Genomic DNA, 25,024 nt, shown 5'->3' on the forward strand with positions numbered 1-25,024 from the left:
GTCCCTGAGCCCAACCTTATTCAATATCTACGTCTCCCCCCTAGCAGCTATCGTGGAGGGCCATGGCCTTCGCCTGGTGTCCTACGCTGATGACACGCAGCTGGTCATCTCCCTATCGCGTGCTCCCGGCCTTGCAGCAGACAGCTTCAGGAATTGCATGCAAGATCTAGCAATCTGGATGTCCGCAAACTGTTTAAAGTTGAACGGTAGCAAGACTGAGGTGCTCGTGGTGGGGGGAGGTCCGTCTGCGTGGTCATCGGCGTGGTGGCCACCCTGCCTGGGTAAGGTCCCCGTTCCCTGCCATGAGGCTAGGAACCTCGGCGTGTGGTTGGACAAGGACCTTGCCTTTGGCCCCCAGATTGGCCGCGTGACGGGGGTGTGTTTCGGTGTCCTGAGAGCCTTAAGGAAACTTTTAGATCTTCTCCCTATTTCTGCTCGAAGGACGCTGGTGCACGCCCTGGTCACGTCGCGGCTCGATTACGGGAATCTGCTATATCTGGGGGCCGCGAAAAAGGTCCTGGGTCGCCTGCAAGTGCTCCAGAATGCCGCGGCACGGCTTGTCCTCAGGCTCCCCAGGAGGTCACCCTCCAAACCAGCTTTACAAGCCCTCCACTGGCTCCCCGTGGAGAAGAGGATAGAGTTCAAAGCTCTCTCCACATGCCACCGCATTTTAAGCGGTAAAGCCCCCGTTCCGCTTCAGAGTCTGGTGACCCATTATGAACCTACACGTAGTCTACGGTCTTCTCAAACGGGACTGCTAAAGATCCCCAGAGTTAGGAAAGCACGTATGGGGGGTAGATCTTTCAGACACCTTGCCCCTGGTTGCTGGAATGCTCTACCGTTAGAACTGCGACTTGAACCTTCTGAAGTTCTTTTTAGGAAAAAGCTTAAAACCCATCTCTTCAGCAAGTAGTCTTCCTTGGGAGAGGGGGGGACAGCTACCTCACTTACTACAGCGCGGGGACACGCCAGTGGCGTAACCAGGCGCTTTACAAATGCCAATAATAATAATAATAATAATAATATGTAGTGTGTCCCCTCCTTGTGGGATATTAACAATCTCAAATATTTGAAATGGGTGTCTACACATTTTAGGGTCATGGGTAGGGATGGTATTGGTTCCCATTTGCCCACTGGGAACAAAGGGATTTTCCCAGTTTGTGCTTAATCCAGAGTATTGCCCATACGTTTGAAATATCTTACCTACTCATGCCAACAAAAGTTTTGGGACTGTCATGTACAGCAAGATATCATCTGCATATACTGAAATCCGGCACTCGCATGTGGGCTCCCATCTCTGTCCTGACATCTGGGCATCTACTCTTGTCCATTATGCAAGTCCCTCCATAGCCAGGGCGAATGACATTAGCAACAGGAGGAATTCCTCCCTATTTCCCCGCTGTATTGGGAACACTCAGGATATGACTGTGTTAACTTTGAATCATGCCCAAGGGTTCTTGTATAGCAGCTGCACACACTTCAGATGCCCATCTTCATGAGAATCTCAACCAGAAAGGACCATTCCACGGAGTCAAACGCCTTGTTCGCATCTAGTGAGGCCACAGCCAAGGGCTCTTTCAGGCCCGTCATCATATTTTTATAAAGGTGTCATAAATTAAGCTGTGTGGACCTGTGGGGCATGAAGCCGTTTTGGTCTGGATGAACCAGATCCAATATCACACTGCTCAATCGATTTGCTAGGGCCTTTGCTAGAATGTTAGTGTCTGTATTAAAGAGTGAGATGGGTTGGTAGGATTCCCAACGCTCTGTGGGTTTCCCCACCTTGGATATGAGTTTTATTGTTGCCATGTCCTGGTCTACTGGGAGTACTCCCTCAGTGAGCATCTTACGTAGTGGTGGCACTGGCTCACTGACCATTCTTTTTAGGAACTCTGCCAGGAGTCTGTTGAGTTTTCCCTGAATGTCATTGCATGTGGGCCAGCAGTATCTCCTCCTACATGAGGTCTTTTTCTAGTTCCTGAGCCCTGTGTCTCACTAGCTATCTGCAGGGGCAGTCTTGGACAAACTTTTGCAGGGCCCTGGCAGGCCACCAGGATTTAGTGGCATGAAAGGCCTGCATATAGTTCGCTACGGTGTCCACTATAGACTCGCTGCCACATACTGACAAGCTGCCTGTGGTTATGAGCATGGGAATGTGGCTTCTTTCTCAACCCCTTGGAACTGTGCCATGCAAAATCTTGCCTGCCTTATTCCCCACTTCGTATTTGTGTTTCTGTTGTGACGTAGATTTGCCTAACCATCTCAGTCACCAGTGCTCTGTACTCCTCCAGCACCTGTGCAATGCACACCTTTTAGACAGCTGAGGGTTGCAGGAGCTTCTCTGCAGGTTACAATATTTTCCCCTCTATTTTGTTGCGCTGTGCCTCCCTGGTGCGCTTGTCCTCCACTTCACCCGATATTCTTTGTGTATCGTGGCTTTATAGGCCTCCAAAAGTGTGGATGCCTTCCTTACTGCATTTATGTTAGCCTCAAAATAGTGTTTGGTGGCCTTCCGAAGATTGCCTCCCACCTTCAGGTTGGAGAAGCGCCAGGCTGCCATTCTCCCCACCAACTTGGTTTCCGAGCTTGCTAACTGGTGAGTGATCAGAGATCTCTTGTGCCAGGTATTCTGCCTCTGTGAATCTATGGAGGGTGTTCTGCAGTGCATAGAATTAGTTGATACAGGAGTGGGTGTTGGATGACCCTGAGTAGTAGGAGTATCCCCACAGAGGGCCGTGCAGTATTCTCCAAATGTCCCCCATCTCTAATGCTTGTGTGAATGGGTAGTTTCCCTGTACAGGGCAGGATTGCCCGCCTGCGGGCAGCACGGTCAATCCCTGCATCTAGGGTCATGTTGAAGTCTCCACCTAGTATGGTGAGTGCCTGGGGCAGTTCCGTGATTTGACTGCCTCGCAAATCCAGTGTACCTGGCTGTAGCCTTGGTGGGACATAGCCTTTCACTAGCACTATTGTTTCCCTTTCCCATTCCCCCATTGATGCTGTGTATCGGCTCAGTCTATCTGCCCATGTTCTGGTAACATGTAAAGGTGTCGATTTCCTAAGCAAAATCACTACTCCCCTGGAGTCCGTGGTGTACCCCACCTGTTTCATCACAGCGTATTTCCCACTTGTCAGGGCTGCGCAGCTAGTGCTTTGCATGTTGTTTCTTGGAGGAAAACAATGACTGCCGCGTATATATAGAGAACCTTCACCACAAGGACCCTTTTATATTTTGCTGCTCACACCATTAAAATTCAATTTCAGTACTTTTAATATCTGGCCGTCATGTTTGTAGCAGCAAGTCCCTTTTATGTTTCTCAGTAGTTTCAGTGTGTTGTGACACCCCCCAACCTGGGCACACGTATTAACTGAACCTCAACTCCCCTCCAACCCTACCTTCCTGTGCTGCAGCCTTTGAACTGACCCCTCCTCCAAATCATGGTAAGTCTATCACCCCAACATACGGAATGCTGCCACATTTGTGTTGATTGCTTGCTCCTGGTGTTGCCTTTTCTGCAGTGCGGGCCGCTGCCCATGACAGCATGGTGTCAAATACTTCAGTCCTTGCCAAGGTGCCCAAACAGTGAGCGGATTATTGTCCTCCTTGTGCTCATTTCCCAGTCATTTGCAATCATTGGTGTGGCCCTGGGTGGTGAACCTCTGTTTCCCTGGTCCCAAAGCTGTACCTCCTCCTCGTCAGTGGTTTCTTGCTCTTGGGGGAGGGCCTTCAATCAGTTTGCGGTGCCCACTGAACAGTTTCTCTGCATCTCTGCCCACCTTTGCTCTTTCCAGATCAGCTTGGTATTCAATGAGGGTCGCCATGGTGCGTCTCCGTGGTTTGCGGGGTCTTCTTTGTTTCTACCAGAGCTCAGTAGGCCGTGGTTCTCTCTCTTCTGGTATTGGATGCTCATGACATTCCAACCACTCCCATACCTCTGTCGTAGTTGAGAAGAAGTATGCAGTATCTTTCTCGATTAGCCTCAGTTTTGTCAGGAATAGTAGGGCATATGGGAGGCCAAAATGGAGTAAGTGTTGCTTCACCCCAATGATTGTATCTCTTTGCTTTTGTATTGCTGTAAAATAATCCCAGTAGATGTGAACCTTGCTCCCTTCCACCCTCTGGGGGCCATGCACCATCGCTTCCTGTAATATGGCATCTGTGTTGCAGAAATTAAATTCTTGTCACTGTAACTTGCGGTGGTGCCCCTTGTTGTGGCAGTCTGCCAGGCACTCTATGTGCTCACTCTACCATGAACCACCACCGCCAGCCAATCCTCCAGGAATAGTTTGATGCTGGGTATCTCCGCCTCTTCCAGGAACCAACTCAGGCGGACGGTATTGCGTAGTGATCTCCCTTCTGCATGGTTCACTCATACCCTTAGCATGCTTATCTCCTTCTCCAGGGTTTGTATGCGAGAGGCATGGTCTTGGATGTCTGGCTTTGCCTTTGCCATTTTGGTTTCTGTCTGTGTCATATCCTCTACCAACTTTTTGTGATCAGCTCGTAGCAGCGCCAGATCCATACCACCTGTTCTATTTTACTTTCCTAGGGTCACCTTGGTGTCCTGTATGGCCACTCATATCACTGTCATGTGTGCTCCAGGTCCTGCATCTTTGACGAAGCCATTAGATGGTTCTTGTTACACTGCGACTGAGCTGTGTTCATTACCTGAACTGATTTTTGGACTTTGGACCACACCATCTTTGAGTCGTTGGTCCACAAGAATGGTTGTGGCGGTCCCACCCTAGTCTTGAGGAGTGTTCGGGCTGTGTTGGGCAGTGGGGCCCGTTACGACAGGTGCCCCGTTCTGGACTCTAAGTCAGGCAGCAGCGGGTTCTAAAGTTCTCTTTAACCCACCCAAAACACACTGTGCCATGGTGCTGCTCCCCTTTCCGGACCGGTTCTACAGCTGCATCCTGGACACGAGTGCCTCCTTGCCCTCATTCCTACCTTCTTCACTTTGCCGGGTCTCACCTTTCTGTGCCACGCATTGTCATTACTCCGCATCGGAGCCCGCTGTTATTACCGGCTAGGCCCGATACCATTCATGCCATCAAGGGGTTCTTTGTGGTCACTTTCCTTGATGCAGTGAATGGGCACTGTCCTGCCACCTCACCAATGCAACCCCCTTATGTTGTTATCTTGGGCAATGTTCCCCAACTCATACCCGGTGCAATGGAAAATTTCAAACAACTAAAGAACAAAGTTCTACATTGGCTGGTCTCGAACTCTTTCGCAGGGGCTTTGTACTGACGGCTGGATCAATATGGTTCAACGGGTCAGTTGGCTGGGCAAATATATGAAACCTTTTGAAGGAGACTGTGTAGTGATAAACTTTAATAGGCCATTTGCGGCTGGATGATTCATTGCTTCAATTAGGTACCCTTATCCCAGAAGTCCACCAACTTCCATCTGTGCCCTCCCACTAGGCTTGTTCTATAGACCCACTCCTTTGGATCCCCTCGCACAGCCAAACCAGTGGCAGTTACCAAGGCGCCAGTCCATTCCAGAGGAGGTCAGCAGGTCCCATGGAGATTCATTTTTCCAATAGATACGCTCCCTTGTCTCTTCTGGATGATTACAATTGGCTGGTCGAACGTAACCACCTGGACACGCAGTTTTATTTTAAATGTACTCATTGGAATGTGGTGGGTCTACTCAATAAGGTAAAATAACGATTGGCTAAATACAATTAATTGTTTCTATAACGTGTATCTGCAGGAATTTTGGTGCAGGGATACAGTTTTTATTGATGGGTTCATATCATTCCATACTCTGGCGGAAAGTTCAAATGGAGGCCACCACAAAGGTGGCCTCTTAACCCTAATATCTACAACTCTACAAAAAAAGGTTTTAAAAACCCATCTGGGATCTCACCACTTTCAAATTTTATTCATCCAGTTTGAACCAAAGTTGGTTCTGGTTATCGTCAACTTTTATCACAAAACTTTGCCACGAACCAAGTGAGTATTGCATCCTTGTTAGAACAAACACTTAGTCGCCTTTTAGGCAATTGTGATTCAGAAAATTTTATAATGTGGGGAGGGTTCTTCAATTGCAGACTATGCACTATATCAGATTCGGTGGCCAGTGGGCAGGCAGGGTGGGACACGGAAGACACTCTTCATTTTGAGCATACACCCTGCGGAGACACATTTACCTTGATATTAAACAACATTACACTGCATTTAACACTTGAGTTAAGTACCCACCCTAGCACGGAAAATATTTCTTTTCAGGGTAGAGGTAAAGGCAGTCAGTTTTATTGCACTCTCCCTGTTTTATAGACCAAAGTCTATCAATTGTGTAATCTTACAAAATAGCTTGAGAGAACACTATCCCTTATGTTTGTTTTTTGATACAGGCAAGGTTAACTATCACAAGATAGTTGTCCCTAGTATTCCATTAACGTATAACCAAAATAAAAGGATCTTACGCAGATGGGCCACGTTAGACTCTCGCTATATTATAGAGGTACTCCTAAAAAGAAATGAGAATCAGGTCTGAGCCTGTTTAGACAAGGAGCTTAACTTCAAGATTAAGTTGAATGCTTTTGAGGAAATCTGCCAGACAACTATTATCCTCCTCACCATCCAAAGAGGGATGTCAAGCCACATAGCTGGTTTAACGGTAATTGCTCTCAGGCACACAAAAACCTTATGCTAGCATTAAAACTGGGCCGAAGGCTCAGTGGACTAATGCATCCACTGCAGGGACATGTGTTCGACCTCATGGTCACAGGTTCACATCCCGGCGGGTCCACTCAGCCTTTTATCCATCTGAGGTCGATAAACGAGTACTACTGAGTTAGGTAACAATAAACATCTGTTATTCAGCTTCAAGATACCCAGATGGTGTAAACGTGTGCGTTACAAATACACATGTTATGTTAAAACTCACTCCTCATGACCAGGGGTTGGCGAGATTGTGTAGAGTGAATTATATGCAGTCTATTGACCAGAGGAAAAAAGAGCTCAGGGCTGAAGCATGAGACAAACTACAGATAGTCAGTTTAAATAAGGAATTCAATTTGTTTTGAAAGACTGTAAATGCCCCCTTTCTTAAAGGATTCCATAATTCACACATGGGTGTTGTTATCTCTACAAAGGACTGGGTCGAGCATTTCACAAAGGTCTATAGCTGTACTGATGTAACTGATAGTCAGGCTGACTGTGGTCTCTCCATAATTACTGGCGAGTGCATGGTGATAGATCCTCCAAGTCTTCGGAAGATGGTCCGTGCTCTGAATTTCACACAGAGAAACAAGACTCCTGGCCCTGATGGTGTTCCAGCTGATCTCTTTTTAGATAACCCTGAGCTGTGGGCCCCACTGCAGACACATATTTTGAGGTGCGTAGTTCTCGTAGGTCCCCCAAAATCATGGCTAGAGTCAAGCATAATATCCATCTTTAATAGATCTGACCCCCAATGTTATTGCACAATTTCTCTAATTGACACTAGTTGTAAACTCATGGGCAAAATTGTACTTAAACGTTTGGAAGCGTGGGTAAATGAAAAAGGGTGTCTTTCTATAATACAATACAGGTTTAGACTGGGACCAAGCACATCGGAGCAATGTCTCAAATCTCCACCTGGCCATGCCCACGTATACCAAGGCCAAGAGGGGCTCTATCCACCTTGGCTTTATGGATTTAACATCAGCATTTCACTGGGTGGACAGGGGTAAGCTATGGACTAAGCTATTGAATATGGGGATTGATTCCGCTTTGGTCTACTTCTTGGCCTGCTTGCATAATGGAGTGATGTTCGTGTGAGTTATGGGAAGAACGGGGAACTCAGTGATACAATCAACATGGAACGAGGTGTAAGGCAAGGGTGTATTTTGGCCTCATTTATTCTGTATTTACATCAATGATCTAGAGGAGATTCTTAATGTAAGGTTGGCGCTAGGAAATTGCCTGGCCTTCTGTATGTAGAAGACTGTGTCTTAATTGCAAGAACAGGAATTAGTCTCCAAAAATTATTGAATACGTTCCATCTTTTCATGAATGATTTGGGTCTAATGATTAAATCACATGTTACGTTTATGGAGAGTAAACATACTGCCTTAAAGACACACTACATCAGTGGCCACAAATGTTTCATATGTCCCCACCTTTTCATGTTTAGGTTTTCCTTTCAACCAAAATTGTTCATGGTCCCATTTAACCAAGATTAGGAAGCTAAAGCTTGAACAATACACTAAAGCCATTTTTAGAATTGCGGGGAAGCTGGGCAATAAACCCCTAGATGATTCGTTTTTGGAGCCCTGCATGAGTATGAGTGATTCTTCAATGGCGCAGTCTCTCTTGCATTTTTTGTTTTTCTCTAAGTTATATTTTGGTCCTCAGAAGTAGTTTTAAATTCCCTTACTGAAGCACTTGACCATCAGAAGCTGTAGACCTGCCATGTGCTACTTGCATCTATTGCAAACTGAGAATATATGCTTGATGGTACATACTTTTATATCGGCTGCAGTTTGAATGAGGAAGCTAGTGGGGAAATAAACATCTGACCACGCACCCCGTTTGGCAAGGGCTGCCCAACCAGGGAAGAGCATTCTACCTGTCTTTTGCACACAGCACTTTTTGGCTTATCTGTGTTTTTATTTGCACACAGAATGTTTTGGTATATGTACCCTTGTATTACTGACAATTATGGAATACGGCCATGAAAGAACATTGTTGCACATTTGTATTTTTATCCGCATTTTCTTGATATATGTTCTCTGTATTTTTGAACATCTTAGTATAGGTCTTTGTATGGTGTGAAGACAGGGCTTTGTCACATCTCTCTTGGTAGCATTTTTTTGGGGTTGTACATGAAATGCTGAAGTGTGCCATGAGACCTACTACTCTGTTGTTGTAATTTTTCTATGAATTTGACTTGTTCTTAAATTGTGTCTGAATTGTTGACTTTTATGGTGTATCTTTGGTATACCAAATAAAAATTTCTTGAAGCTGCCACCTCACTATGGCCCTCACCCTAGGCCGTTTGCCTCGTCGTGGGACCACTGGTGTTCTGTGGGCCCTCAATTCTGGGTAAGGAATGTCTAGGAGCCCCAGGGGGGCCTGTTCTGCAGGGAGAGTTCTCTCTCGGACTCCCGCACACCTGTACGTGCCCTCCTCCAGACCTAGGTGTGGTCATTATGCAGTGTCCTCCATCCTGCCTCCAAGTTGTTCGCTGCTCATCCGTGGGTGCCGCAGTCAGCTCCCTACTCCCCTTACTGCAGGGCCACGCTCTCACCGCTGGGCCCAGGTTGGCAGCCTGCCGGAATCGCTATGAGGTGAATACCAACTTGTCTGACGCATACCCACCCCAGCAGCGGTCTCAAGGCATCCACAAGCATCACAATTGTCTCTCCAAGCCCCTTAGCACCCCCACAGGTAGTGGCAAGCCTGTATGCTGGTGGGGGCCTCCTGGGCCTTCGGATAATGTCTGTCGTGGGTTGCAGGAGCTTGGATATCACACAGCCGACTTCATGTTTCCCTGGCCACGCCTCTGTGTTGGATTTTTTTGTGGCCCAGATTAATAATATAAAAATCAGGAGAGGGAGGGAAGAGGGAAACGGAGGTCATGACTCACGCTCCTCATATACAGTGTCACAATCAAGAAAGATTCTACCTCGAGTCATCTAGGGGGGCCCACTGGATATAGAGGAAATACTTTTTTTCTTAAAGGAACTCTCACTCACTGAATGTTATCCAGTGACAGGCTTAATCACTGTGATCTCTTTCCTTACAAGTGAGCACTTTTTAAGGAAAAAGGGTGTGGTATAAATATGAGATTATCTTTAAAATTGCAGAGCAGGTGCTCAAATCAGTATTTATTCACAGGTCTGTCTGGCAAGGTTAAAAACTAGGGAAAACAAATTAGTTGGAGTTACTATCACTCCTTGGCCCTTAAGTGTGATCGACTAAATCTGCCACATAACCCAATCCAGTGGCTTTCATCAGGATTAGTATGTCCCTATTAATACCCTTTTGGGAAAGGGTGGCAGGCTATTTATTTAATCATTCATAGCATGCCAAACACCGTATTACCCTTTCTTAGAGGTGGGTCCACCTGAGGATAAGAAACATTTGATGTTGCAACAGGGGACCACGAGTATGGTGCAAAATATGGTTAAGGTACAACCTAAGTAAGCGGAAAAAACAGAAAGGTGCTCGGTGTACCGTGAGGCCATAACGTTAAAACTGAAGCTGGTGATTGTGTCCGTGTCTACTATGCCAATACAAACATGGTATCACACTGCAAACACAAACAATAAGTGAGAGTTTCAATGCATACTACAGTTATACACTCTTATAGATAGTTAAATTACATTCCTACTTATTTAGTAGATGCCTGGTGCCCCATAAGTCTCTCTGGAGGGAGTGTGCCAAATAGTCACACACTGTAGGGAGAAATGGTATTGTAAGTAGTTTGCCATAGTTGGCATTCCCAGTAACAACCACCTCATGTAATTGATTTGATTGGTTCAGATGCTCCGTCCATCACCACCCCCTTTTGTACCGCTTTTGGCCGCCATAAGTGTGGCAGGGTATGCTCAGATGTGAGTCCCTTGCTCACTTTGCCACTGGATTCAAGCAAGCTGGGCTGAAGACGGCTGTAATGCCAGAAACCGGTCCTCGGAAACTTGTTTCCGGTCCCGGGAAGGCATGGCTTGGCAGTTCGGGCTGTACTGTTCCCATGAGGCACAGGGTCAGACTGATTTGCATACAGCCATGTCTGAACTAGGGTGGCAGAGTGGGCTAAAGAACGGTGATGGATCAAACCTAGATCTTTTGACTGGGTGTGAGTGTTTGATTGGTTCAGATGCTCCGTCCATCACCACCCCCTTTTGTACCGCTTTTGGCCGCCATAAGTGTGGCAGGGTATGCTCAGACGTGAGTCCCTTGCTCACTTTGCCACTGGATTCAAGCAAGCCGGGCTGAAGACGGCTGTAATGCCAGAAACCGGTCCTCGGAAGCTTGTTTCCGGTCCAGGGAAGGCATGGCTTGGCAGTTCGGGCTGGACTGTTCTCATGAGGCACAGGGTCAGACTGATTTGCATATAGCCATGTCTGAACTGGGGTGGCAGAGTGGGCTAAAGAACGGTGATGGATCAAACCCAGATCTTTTGACTGGGTGTGAGTGTTTGATTGGTTCAGATGCTCCGTCCATCACCACCCCCTATTGTACCGCTTTTGGCCGCCTTAAGTGTGGCAGGGTATGCTCAGACGTGAGTCCCTTGCTCAATTTGCCACTGGATTCAAGCAAGCCGGGCTGAAGACGGCTGTAATGCCAGAAACCGGTCCTCAGAAGCTTGTTTTCGGTCCAGGGAATGCATGGCTTGGCAGTTCAGGCTGGACTGTTCCCATGAGGCACAGGGTCAGACTGATTTGCATATAGCCATGTCTGAACTGGGGTCGCAGAGTGGGCTAAAGAACTGTGATGGATCAAACCCAGATCTTTTGACTGGGTGTGAGTGTTTGATTGGTTCAGATGCTCCGTCCATCACCACCCCTTTTGTACCGCTTTTGGCCGCCATAAGTGTGGCAGGGTATGCTCAGACGTGAGTCCCTTGCTCACTTTGCCACTGGATTCAAGCAAGCCGGGCTGAAGACGGCTGTAATGCCAGAAACCGGTCCTCGGAAGCTTGTTTCCGGTCCAGGGAAGGCATGGCTTGGCAGTTCGGGCTGGACTGTTCCCATGAGGCACTGGGTCAGACTGATTTGCATATAGCCATGTCTGAACTGGGGTGGCAGAGTGGGCTAAAGAACGGTGATGGATCAAACCCAGATTTTTTGACTGGGTGTGAGTGTTTGATTGGTTCAGATGCTCCGTCCATCACCACCCCCTTTTGTACCGCTTTTGGCCGCCATAAGTGTGGCAGGGTATGCTCAGACGTGAGTCCCTTGCTCACTTTGCCACTGGATTCAAGCAAGTCGGGCTGAAGACGGCTGTAATGCAAGAAACCGGTCCTCGGAAGCTTGTTTCCGGTCCAGGGAAGGCATGGCTTGGCAATTCGGGCTGGACTGTTCCCATGAGGCACAGGATCAGACTAATTTGCATATAGCTATGTCTGAACTGGGGTGGCAGAGTGGGCTAAAGAACGGTGATGGATCAAACCCAGATCTTTTGACTGGGTGTGAGTGTTTGATTGGTTCAGATGCTCCGTCCATCACCACCCCTTTTTGTACCGCTTTTGGCCGCCATAAGTGTGGCAGGGTATGCTCAGACGTGAGTCCTTTGCTCACTTTGCCACTGGATTCAAGCAAGCCGGGCTGAAGACGGCTGTAATGCCAGAAACCAGTCCTCGGAAGCTTGTTTCCAGTCCAGGGAAGGCATGTCTTGGCAGTTCGGGCTGGACTGTTCCCGTGAGGCACAGGGTCAGACTGATTTGCATATAGCCATGTCTGAACTGGGGTGGCAGAGTGGGCTAAAGAACGGTGATGGATCAAACCCAGATCTTTTGACTGGGTGTGAGTGTTTAATTGATTCAGATGCTCCGTCCATCACCACCCCCTTTTGTACCGCTTTTAGCCGCCATAAGTGTGGCAGGGTATGCTCAGACGTGAGTCCCTTGCTCACTTTGCCACTGGATTCAAGCAAGCTGGGCTGAAGACGGCTGTAATGCCAGAAACGGGTCCTCGGAAGCTTGTTTCCGGTCCAGGGAAGGCATGGCTTGTCAGTTCGGGCTGGACTGTTCCCATGAGGCACAGGGTCAGCCTGATTTGCATATAGCCATGTCTGAACTGGGGTGGCAGAGTGGGCTAAAGAACGGTGATGGATCAAACCCAGATCTTTTGACTGGGTGTGAGTGTTTGATTGGTTCAGATGCTCCGTCCATTACCACCCCCTTTTGTACCGCTTTTGGCCGCCATAAGTGTGGCAGGGTATTGCTCAGACGTGAGTCCCTTGCTCACTTTGCCACTGGATTCAAGCAGGCTGGGCTGAAGACGGCTGTAATGCCAGAAACCGGTCCTCGGAAGCTTGCTTCCGGTCCAGGGAAGGCATGGCTTGGCAGTTCGGGCTGGACTGTTCCCATGAGGCACAGGGTCAGACTGATTTGCATATAGCCATGTCTGAACTGGGGTGGCAGAGTGGGCTAAAGAACAGTGATGGATCAAACCCAGATCTTTTGACTGGGTGTGAGTGTTTGATTGGTTCAGATGCTCTGTCCATCACCACCCCCTTTTGTACCGCTTTTGGCCGCCATAAGTGTGGCAGGGTATGCTCAGACGTGAGTCCCTTGCTCACTTTGCCACTGGATTCAAGCAAGCCGGGCTGAAGACGGCTGTAATGCCAGAAACCGGTCCTCGGAAGCTTGTTTCCGGTCCAGGGAAGGCATGGCTTGGCAGTTCGGGCTGGACTGTTCCCATGAGGCACAGGGTCAGACTGATTTGCATATAGCCATGTCTGAACTGGGGTGGCAGAGTGGGCTAAAGAACGGTGATGGATCAAACCCAGATTTTTGACTGGGTGTGAGTGTTTGATTGGTTCAGATGCTCCGTCCATCACCACCCCCTTTTGTACCGCTTTTGGCCGCCATAAGTGTGGCAGGGCATGCTCAGACGTGAGTCCCTTGCTCACTTTGCCACTGGATTCAAGCAAGCCGGGCTAAAGACGGCTGTAATGCCAGAAACCGGTCCTCGGAAGCTTGTTTCCGGTCCAGGGAAGGCATGGCTTGGCAGTTCGGGCTGGACTGTTCCTATGAGGCACAGGGTCAGACTGATTTGCATATAGCCATGTCTGAACTGGGGTGGCAGAGTGGGCTAAAAAACGGTGATGGATCAAACCCAGATCTTTTGACTGGGTGTGAGTGTTTGAATGGTTCAGATGCTCCGTCCATCACCACCCCCTTTTGTACCGCTTTTGGCCGCCATAAGTGTGGCAGGGTATGCTCAGACGTGAGTCCCTTGCTCACTTTGCCACTGGATTCAAGCAAGCCGGGCTGAAGACGGCTGTAATGCCAGAAACCGGTCCTCGGAAGCTTGTTTCCAGTCCAGGGAAGGCATGGCTTGGCAGTTCGGGCTGGGCTGTTCCCATGAGGCACAGGGTCAGACTGATTTGCATATAGCCATGTCTGAACTGGGGCGGCAGAGTGGGCTAAAGAACGGTGATGGATCAAACCCAGATCTTTTGACTGGGTGTGAGTGCTTGATTGGTTCAGATGCTCCGTCCATCACCACCCCCTTTTTTACTGCTTTTGGCTGCCATAAGTGTGGCAGGGTATGCTCAGACGTGAGTCCCTTGCTCACTTTGCCACTGGATTCAAGCAAGCCGGGCTGAAGACGGCTGTAATGCCAGAAACCGGTCCTCGGAAGCTTGTTTCCGGTCCAGGGAAGGCATGGCTTGGCAGTTCGGGCTGGACTGTTCCCATGAGGCACAGGGTCAGACTGATTTGCATATAGCCATGTCTGAACTGGGGTGGCAGAGTGGGCTAAAGAACGGTGATGGATCAAACCCAGATCTTTTGACTGGGTGTGAGTGTTTGATTGGTTCAGATGCTCCGTCCATCACCACCCCCTTTTGTACCATCTCAGGTAAAGGGCCATGTGCTCACATCATCATTGTAATTGTAATTGCATTTATATAGCGCTTACTACCCGTGACGAGGCGTCAAAGCTCTTTTCGACAAGTAGCACGCCATTCCGGAACCCATAAAGAATGAATGTTGAATTAGTATAGTGAAATATAAAAGTAATTTCAGTGGTGGATAGGTTAGTAATTTGGAGTGAGAAGGATAGCGGAGGGATAGAAGAGGGAAAAAGGTTTGCATTTATATAGCGCTTGTTACCCCTGATTGGGTGTTGAAGCTCTTTTTTGGCGGGTAGCGCGCTACTCCGAAACCCACAAAGGATTAGTGTTGAATTAGTATATTGAAAATATATATGAAAGTAATTTGAGTGGTGGATATTAGGCAGTTATTTGGAATCAGAAGGATAGCAGACGGATACGAGGGAAAAAAGGTTTGCATTTATATAGCGCTTGTTGCCCCTGATGGGGTGTTAAAGCTTTTTTGGCGAGGAGCACGCTACTCTGGAACCCATAAAGGATTAGTGTTGAATTAGTATAGTGAAATATGAAAGTAGTTTAAGTGGTGGATATTAGTTATTTGGATTGAGAAGGATAGCGGAAGGATAAAAGAAGGAAAACGGTTTGTATTTATATAGCGCTTGTTGCCCCTGATGGGGTTTTGAAGCCCTTTTTTGGCGAGTAGTACGCTACTTCGGAAACCATAAACGATTAGTGTTGAATTAGTATAGTGAAATATGAAAGTAATTTTAGTGGTGGTGGATATGTTAGTCAGTTATTTGGATTGAGAAGGGTAGTGGGGGGGATAGGACAGGGAAAAAAGGTTTTAATTTACATAGTGCTGATGATGTGTTGAAGTGCTTTTTCAGCGAGTATCACGTCACCCTGGGACCCCTAGAGGATTAGTGGTGAATTAGTATAATGAAATATGAAATTTGGGAAGTGTACATGTTAGTCTGTTATTTTGATTGAAAGGATTGTAGAGGGATAGAAGAGTAAATGATTTAGATTTTTTTTGTGTGTTTGTTTTGTGGGTCATAGCAATGGGAGGAGGCTTGGGATGAGTAAAAAGGGATGTGGAGGGGAAGAGTCAGAGGGAAGAGTTTAGAAAGGCTTGTTTTTTGGGATCAGTATAGTAAAGAGGTGTCAGATGATGCAAGGAGGGGTAGAGAGGGGAGAGTCTAGAAATGGGTATTTTGGGGATCACAGTAGCGGTTTGGGATGAATGAGAGACAGGATATAGAGGATATATTGATAGCGGTATAGGGTAAGAAATAAGGTAGTGCAGGGGAAAGAGTAGTAGAAAGAGGTTTGAGATGAGTCAGAGTTGAGGTAGCAGATATATTGAAAGAGGTATAGGGTGAGAATAGGGTAGTGTATAGGATATGCTAGATTAGAACAAAGTAATAAATATATAGATCCATAGGTACTTGGAAAGTATATCGATGCATTAAGGAAGGAAGTATATGTAGATTAAAGATATTGATAGAGGTATACGGTGAGAAATAGGGTAGTGCATTGGAAAGAGTAGAAGATAGAGGTTTGAGATGAGTCAGAGAGTTGAGGTAGAGGATATATTGAGAGAGGTATAGGGTGAGAAATAGGGTATTGCTTTATATGCTTTTTTAGAAGAAAAGTAATACATAAAGATCCAAGTACATGGAAGGTATATAGATACATAAAGTAGGTAAGTATATGTAGATTAAAGATGCATTAGATAAACTCTGGTTTTCAAGTGTTGTTGTACATAAAAATTAATTTATTTATTTTTTAAACATAATTATTCTACATGTTTATACAAAACAATATCACATCAATAAGGGAGGGTAGAGTTAAAGGGAGATGTACTCGTCCTCCAGAATACAATCAAAATAACCAAAAAAGGGTCCCTCCTGCTGGAAAAGGAAAAGGAGGACGTGACCTCTAGATAGGACTGGGAAAAGATTATTTTTTTAAATAACCGTCACCTACCAGGGAGGCACCAGGTCCGAGCGATATACGGCCTGTCACGTCTCATCTACGAAACATAGCGTTACTGAGACGTGACGGGCCGTATATCGCTCAAACCTAGCGAGGAGATTGTTAGAACTCGGATCACTTTTTTCCCGTTGGACTCATGACTGTTCCGAGAATTACAAGGATGTACTCAATTTGAATATTTGGCCTGACTGCTCTTTAGACCTAGGAGGATATTTTAGGTGCGAAAAAACAGAAGGATACTCTGGAACTGAGGTTGTGGAAATGGTGTAAAGTTATTACAAATACTCGTCGAAATTTTTGTTGATTGCGTTTCATCTATTTGCAACACTGCCATGAAGAAGCCCTTGCGTCTAGCCGAAATACGTTGGCTGCTTCTGTATGCCTGGCTACAGATTGAGAATTTGAACAAGAAAATAAAGAACTATCTTTGCCATAACTGGGAGCTGTGGACTCATACAGTTGATGTAAACAGCATACACCTAGTTTTATGGCATAGAGTTTTATTGCCTTTCATTGCTTTGTTTAAACTATTGTCAGAACTAATCTGCGCCTCTGGCACGGGGAATCATAGGAAGCTGGCAAGAAGCTCTGGAGCATAAGGGAAAGACAGAATGCAACTTCATGTTTCATGCTATGGGGAATGGAAACTGCATACATTGCTGGAAGCTATTAGAAGGGAGAGTACCATGATAAGATACCTAAGAGCGTATCATATGTAAGGTGATTCAATATTGTCTAGGACTGCATGTCAAGGGGAAGAAACAGAAGCAATGATTGCTGAAGGAAAACTGCACTACAGAGTACAAGAGCAGCACGCTGAAGCCGGGTAAAGCAGAAAGCCAGAGTAAAAGAGTGGTCTGCAGTAAAACTAATTATTTCAAAGGGCCAACAGAGAGTCTCACAGTTGAAAAGCATAGCATGCCTGAATAAAACACGAGCAAAGACACTACCACCATGCCGTCACAAACTGGATACATGACAACACGCAGATCATCGGGTGAAAGATCATAGAAACGGGGTGGTGGACGCTAGACTATCCCCTGGACAGATATAACAATCGCATTGCCACTGCTTTGCGCAAAGGAGTCGTGTGTAGTTAGTGAGCATGCATCCTGGGCAAGAATACCTACTTGCATGCCAATACACATGCATAAATAAGCAGTCTTAGAACTATGCATGTATCTTGGTCAATAAATTTAGTGAGTTTTACAGTCATTAAAGAGCTGCTGCTGAAGAAAACATCCAAGCCTTCTTTGCCCCGTTTGATTCTATTTGACTGTGTCTTCTGTTCGTTTTTTCATTCCCTCCTTGTTTAGTTGTTAACAGTTGGCACCATTGGTCTTATCATTTACTTCAGACAACATTTCAAAATCTGATATTCGAGGAGGCTACCTTCACGCTAGCTTCTTTGCCCACTCATGCTTTGTTTATGTTGAGCGCAGCGCGCTTGCGCTGCTCTAGGAGAGGGCCTCTTGGAATCACTCCAGACTTCCAAGAGACTTCTCTGTGTGGGTCGGATTTCACCCACACCTTTTATTGGACATTGCGTTTGGCTTTCAAAAATGAAAGCACACAAATGACCAAAGCCTGGTGTATGTCCCGCCTTTTCTGTGAACGTTCACTCCCATGGCCTATGGGTCTCGGAGCGAGCAGCGGCGAGCAGTGGCGAGCAGTGGCGAGCAGTGTGCCAGCTGCATTGCTTAAATTCCTGGCAGCGCACGCGCACCACTCGGGGGCATAATATTCAACCTGTGTCTGTTTCGTGTTGCCTTTAGCCCCTCCCTCCCCTCCTCATGCTGTTCAAGTAGTAAATGCCCCGCTCCCGCTCCCCTCGATCATGTTGATGACCTTCTGGCTCCTAGGCAACTTGACAACAGAGGCAACATCACGGCGCACACTCCCTGCTGCTTTACAATGAATCTCGTCCTTGCCTCAGACAAGCTGAACAATGGAGGCGCCGTCACTGCATGCACTCCCTGCTGCTTGACAACATCGTTGTGCACAATCACTGCTGCCGAGGTGACATCGTAATTGGCGCTCATGGCAAGGTAACAATAGAGAAAGAACATAAAAACGGCTGAATATATAATTTTATATATAAATCCAGTTCTTTCACCCCTGTCTGTGTGGCTATAAGGCTTATAAGGTCTCAAAGGCGAGACCTATTGGCTACGTCAATGCTTGTTTAGACTAGTGATTCGCCAGGCTATTTCGGTCATCTTTGGAACCATTTGCAACGCTTTTTGACAAATCCCCATTCAGTCAACTTATTCTCCACTGTACTATGTAACAAACAGGATGCCAAAATTAGGTGTCCATGGAGCCACGTTAACAAGCAAATAAAAAGATTTTAAATGTTTGCTCTTGCACTGTGACCAAACACCTTCCTTACGTAAACAATCAAGGTTGCGCGTATTTAATCAGATGGTTTCATGAGAATTATAAAGCACTTTATGAGTGCTACAAGATAATGCAGTGCAGTATGAGGGATAATTTGTTTTTAAGAAGCAAGGCTGCTAAATTTAATGATTACATGTAACGGTGTTGCACACTTCTCTACCCCAACTCCGAGAAAACACAATGCTTGACAAAAAAGTGCTAATGTAAAACAAAAAGACCACCACCTGTTCCCCCACAGCTAATGCATGCTTAGCACTTGCCTGCTTGTTGGTCATTGCAGTTTGGTTTAGCGATATCCATTTAGATCTTCCGTCTCATGGCGCTGATAATCTGGAGGAAATAAAACAGATACACGCATAAATATTTAAAACTAAAAATAAACACTTTTATCATGCAAATTTCACTCTTGTGGTTCGTCAGCTGTACATACTGTCTTACTAAAATGAAAATAGAAAGGAATGCAAGAAGAAAACCACAATTGAAAAAAAGTCCACTAGGTCCTCTTCCTTTGCCAAGTTTGTGCTACTTCCGGAGCTGCAGAAGTAGCTGCATAGTTTATTTCAGTTTTCAGATTTACTTACATAAGCAATTCACACTCCTGCTTATCTGCTCTTTTGAATCCACCCCGGTACCAGGCACTGTTTGCTGAGGAAGAAAAAGCATACCAAGTGCACTTAATAAAACAAGTACGCGCAAAGCCAAAAGCTCTCGCCTCTGTGAGCACTATTGGCTTTGAAAATGTCTTTTAGCCATGTTGTACAGCAGCGTGGCTGCTGCTCAGGATGGCTAAATGTTAGTGGCGTAGAGTAAAGTGGCATATAGAAGGGTGGAGAAGAGTGGCGTACAAAGGCATCGAGGTGAGTTGAGTGGCGTTGAGTAGAGTAGCTTGCGCAGAATGGCTGGCATACAGTGGAGTGGCGTACAGTGGATTAGAACGGCATAGAGGAGAATGGCATAGAGTAGAGTAGCACAGAGCGGGGTGAAGTAGAGTGCCGTGGCGTGGAGTCGAGGGGTGTGGCATAGAGTGGGGAGGAGAAGAGTAGAGTGCCATAGCGTAGAGTGGAGTAGAGGGGCTTAGAGTGGAGTTTAGTGGCACACAATAGAGTAGCATGGAGCAGAGTGGCATGGAGTGGCACAGAGTAGAGTGCCAAAGAGTGGCATTATGTGGACTGGCTTGGCATGGAGTGGAGGGGCATTAGAGGAGTGGAGAGGTGTAGAGTGGAGTTGGCCTAGGGTAGCATGGAGTTGGTGGAGCAGAGCAATGTGGCATAACGTAGAGTAATGTAGAGTGGCACACAGTAGAGTGGAGGAGAGTGAAGTGGAGTGGTGTAGAGTGGCAATGTGTGGAGTGGCCCAAAGTAGAGTATCATAGATGGGAGTGGTGTGGTGTGGCGTGGAGTAGAATACAGTGGCATAGAGTGACGCAGAGTATAGTGGTATTGTGTGGAGTAGAGCACAGTGAAGAGGAGTAGAGGCGTAGAGTAGAGAGGCATAGAGTAGAGTGGAGGGAAGTTGAGTGGTCTAGAGTGGAGTGGAGTGGCATAGAGCAAAGTGGAGAGGCTTACAGTAGAGTGAATGGAGTAGCATAGAGTAGCGTAGAGTTGTGTAGAGTTGCACAATTGTGATTGTAAGTAAAGCGTCAATATAGACTGCAGATAGTGTGAATGTAACAAATAAGCAGCCATTTGCCTGTGTGAAAAGTAGGAAAGCACATTGCATGTCCAGGAATAATACTGAAACACTTACAAAATTAAAAATAATAGTTCATTGCAAAAACACAAGCAAGAATAAAGACCAGGAAGAAGACATGTACTTGGCCCATGCCCCAGGAAGGAGATAACATAAGAAAGGAAGGGAAGCCTATGGGAATGAAGCAACTGAAAGATTGCAAATGAGAGTGACAACTAAAAGAACTAATGGTATACTATGGGCGGCTTGTAAGCCCACTGAATTGTAAAATGTATGTCTCGCAGCACAGCGCATGCGCTATGTAGGCAAGACATAAAAATAAGATTTTTACATCATTGCTAGTCAGGGTATTCGCAATGACTTTCTTTAAGTATTTGGATGACCAGGACAATCTGATTACAGTTTTCAGAATGTGTGCTTAGAGCAGTTTTACCGAAACTCTGAGTTGCAAGCAAGTTCTGGTGGTTCACAAAAGTCCAAGCAACAAATATAGATGCCTTGGAATTCCGTATTTGCAGGAGTGTGGAATTTATTAAAATATCTACTTGTCCATGGGACAGATTACATAATAAAACTACTTGTCCTGTAACAAAATCCAACTGTCACTTTGGTAACATGTAGTGTCGCAAAAAATTATGGCAGCAATCTCATTATATACCAGCTCTGATAATAGCTTCTCTGATTATGCCAGAGCTCATACCATAGCAGAGTTTGAATACTAGCAATTCCCTTGTTTTGCCACCTTTGCACAGATCTACATACTGGGGCTGGAGTTAGCTTAAGCAATAGTTCCCCATGGTTGGTATGCCCTTTTGAGTCTTTGCAAACATACTAACTTGCATGTTTTATGGGTTTTCATCAGGTTGTCTCTAATATTTTCCCATATAGAGAAAGGTTGGAAATGTACTCCTGACAAGGGCAGAAGTAAAAAGTCTTCAGGGTTGGGGAAAAAAATTGGTTGGTGGGAAAGTGAACTTTTTACTGCACAACAGATTTCTGCATGAGGACGTCAGCATCCAGAAACATTATGCTCAATATCCTTCTGAATGTACAACAGATACAGGGTTGACTCTCTCCAATTTATCCGCAGCCCCGGTTGCCTGTGCTTCCCATAACCACGGCCTGCCGGGGACCCAAGTGGTTCGAGCCTATTCGAGAAGCATTGAACTGCACTCCTGAGGCGGAAGCCGGGAGTGAAGCACCCTTTTTTAAAACTTTACTGTCACTGAATTACTTGTGTATTTCCTCTTTTAAAAGCACTTACTTCTTTTAAAACTTAGCAGTTAGATGCAGTGGAGCCAGCGCTGACACAGCACGCTATTGACAACACCCTTTGCGCCCTCTCGCCGCGAGCAGAGGCCACGCCCCCTTTTTAGGCCACGCCCCCTGCCGACTCCTACTTTAGACGCCGATTCACAGGCGCCAAGTAGAAGCATTGAACTGCACTCCTGAGGCGGAAGCCGGGAGCGAAGCACCCTTTTTTAAAACTTTACTGTCACAGAATTACTTGTGTATTTCCTCTTTTAAAAGCACTTACTTCTTTTAAAACTTAGCTGTTAGATGCAGCGGAGCCAGCGCTGACACAGCACGCTATTGACAACACCCTTCGCGCCCTCTCGCCGCGAGCAGAGGCTACGCCCCCTTTTTAGGCCACGCCCCCACGGTTCTCTAATCATTGGAACAGTATAAATCATGTGCATCCCCCGGTCGCGCAGCGGGCGCGACGTTTGCGCGCCGAAGGCGCGCCTAAGGCAAGCCCGTCTGCGCCAGTCCGCGACCGACCGGGGCCAGGGGCCACCCCCCCTGCTCAGACATCATGCAAAACCATTACCTATCACTCGCTGTTCCTTCACCAACTAAATCATACAGTTGGGCCCTCCTGTCTACACACATGGGACCCCTTAACCCAACATTCCGCCTGTAATCAGTGCGTTTTTTGTTTCTCTCATGTTACAAAGAAATCCACTTCATACTCTATGATGTTGCTCAACTGCCGTTCACTTCCTAAACACTCCATGGAAATCTCTCTATTATTGGAGGAGAGACGCCCAGACGTCTTTTTCGCCACAGAGACATGGTTACAGGAACACTCCGAACCTGACCTAGTGCAAGCACTTCCACCTGGCTATCAAACACTCCACCTTTACCGCAAAAAAGGCATTGGCGGTGGTCTAGCTATAATTTACAAATCCGATTATGTCGTCACCAGTACCCCCGTAAATTTCCCAGACTGCGAATGTCTTCCTTTTTTTTATAAAATTCAGCGCCACACATACCTTTTCGGGTATGTTTATATACCGTCCGCCTGGACCACAAAGGCAGTTTCTTTCAGACCTTGCCTCGATAACGGCAAGTCTTGCAGTCAGCACTGCTAATTTCACAATTCTGGGTGACCTTAACATCCACCTAGATGACTCAAATAACCCCATAGCAAGAGAATTATCCTCAAGCCTAAGCGCCCTCGAACTGCGCCAACGTGTCACTGGGCCCACCCATTCAAAAGGACATCTTTTAGACCCTGTCTTCAGTAACTGTAAAAACCTTCACATGGGAAACCCTTCTTCCCTTCCTTGGTCTGATCACTTCCTTATCCCGTTCAACTGGACCCTGCCCCCTCACCTCCCCACCAAACCCCTGATGACGCAACGATCACGTAACTGGTCTAAGCTCCACCCAGCTGAGTGGGAAGATCTCCTACAAGGTACCATACCCACTAACACATCTTGCCCCACTCAAGATAATGATAACTACAACATGTGGATCACCAGCTCCCTAGATACAGTATTACCACTAAAAACACCCATCCCAAGCGGGGCAACCCCACGGCCCCGTGGTACACGAATGAACTACGAGAGGCCAAACGTGTATGCAAACGACTGGAGAGGAAATGGCGCCTCAGCTACCTCCCATCAGATAAGTCGAGCTATAGAACAGCAATCAAAATCTACAAAACGGACATTCATCTAGCTTAGGCTAAATACTTCGAACACAAGATTGAGAACGCAGCGTCCAAACCTAAGGAGATCTATCGAATAGCCAAAACCCTTTTGCAACTTCCAGAGGCACCAAAGCATCACAACAATACTCAGACCCATTGTGAGGAAATAGATGAGTTTTTTTACCAGAAAATAGAAACCATCAACTCTTCGTTCCCCCACCCTGTCACTCTGCCCACAGACTCTGTCAACACAGACTGCATAACAGTCCCTCCTTACGCTCTTAATAGTTTTCCCCCTTTAGAACTTACTAAACTTGAGAAACTTATGGGACAGGTTAAATCTGGATCACCTACCGACCCAGCTCCTCCCAGTACTCTCACCCAGATCACCCATCAGATCTCGCCCACCATCCTAGACCTGCTCAATTCCTCACTCCATACTGGTATTGTCCCTCCTCTATGGAAAAGAGCAATGGTCAAAGCTCTATTAAAAAAACCCAGTCTTGACCAATCCAACCCCGCCAACTACCGTCCCATCTCCCTCCTACCATGGCTCAGTAAACTTCTCGAGAAGCATGTCAACTCCGTTCTCACTGACTTCTTGGAAGTCAATAACATACTAGATCTATCCCAGACCGGCTTCAGGCCCCGCCATGGAACGGAGACTGCACTGATTGCAGTGACGGAGGAGGCAAGGAGGATCTTTGACGATGGGGGATCCACGGCCATCGTCCTACTCGACCTAAGTGCCGCCTTCGACACTGTCAATCATAACACTCTGCTTCACCGTCTTGGAGGAATTGGACTGTCAGGGACTGCACTCAGCTGGATAAGATCTTTTCTGGCGGACAGATCCTTCAGGGTGTTTGAGAAGGATTTCCCCTCTGCTAGTAGACCCCTTAATTGTGGAGTGCCTCAGGCATCTTCCCTGAGCCCTACCCTTTTTAATGTCTACCTACGCCCCCTAGCTGATGTCGTCCGCCCATTTGGTGTAAAGATCGTCACTTATGCGGACGACACGCAGCTAGTGGTAGCACTGGACCCCCCCCTGAACTCTCATTACGATTTACACAAGTGCCTGGAAGCAGTTGCTATCTGGATGTCTGGCTCTTGTCTTAAACTTAACGGGGACAAAACAGACATAATGCTCCTTGGAAACAACATCGCAAAAACCATTGACCCTATCTGGCCTCCCTGTTTAGGGAGTCCCCCGCAACCCAAGGAGCAAATCAAGAGCCTAGGCATCTGGCTTGACCACACTCTTTCCTTCAACCATCAGGCCACCAAGCTTGCTGCTACTTGTTTCGGACTGATGAGACTGCTTCGTAAAATCCTCCCTCTCCTCCCACCCCATTCGAGACGAATTATGGTTCAAGGATTGATCCTCTCCCGCCTCGACTGTGGAAATGCCCTATATCTTGGGGCACCTCAATCCACACTCAACAAACTCCAGGTTATCCAAAACTGTGCGGCAAGAATTCTCCTGGGTATCCC

The 25,024-nt window shown here is 46.8% G+C and overlaps 1 protein-coding gene across 1 annotated transcript in view; it reads right to left on the minus strand.

The window, feature by feature from the left end:
- ERCC6L2 (ERCC excision repair 6 like 2) overlaps window positions 1-25,024 on the minus strand; it is a 1,215,137-nt gene that overhangs the window by 1,124,591 nt on the left and 65,522 nt on the right. The window contains exon 4 of the mRNA XM_078675691.1: window positions 19,164-19,233. Within this exon, the coding sequence (XP_078531817.1) occupies window positions 19,164-19,203 (40 nt within the window). The 5' untranslated portion in view covers window positions 19,204-19,233. The remainder of the gene's footprint in view (window positions 1-19,163; window positions 19,234-25,024) is intronic.

Source organism: Lissotriton helveticus, chromosome 2_1 (assembly GCF_964261635.1).
Source record: "Lissotriton helveticus chromosome 2_1, aLisHel1.1, whole genome shotgun sequence".
NCBI lineage: Eukaryota > Metazoa > Chordata > Amphibia > Caudata > Salamandridae > Lissotriton > Lissotriton helveticus.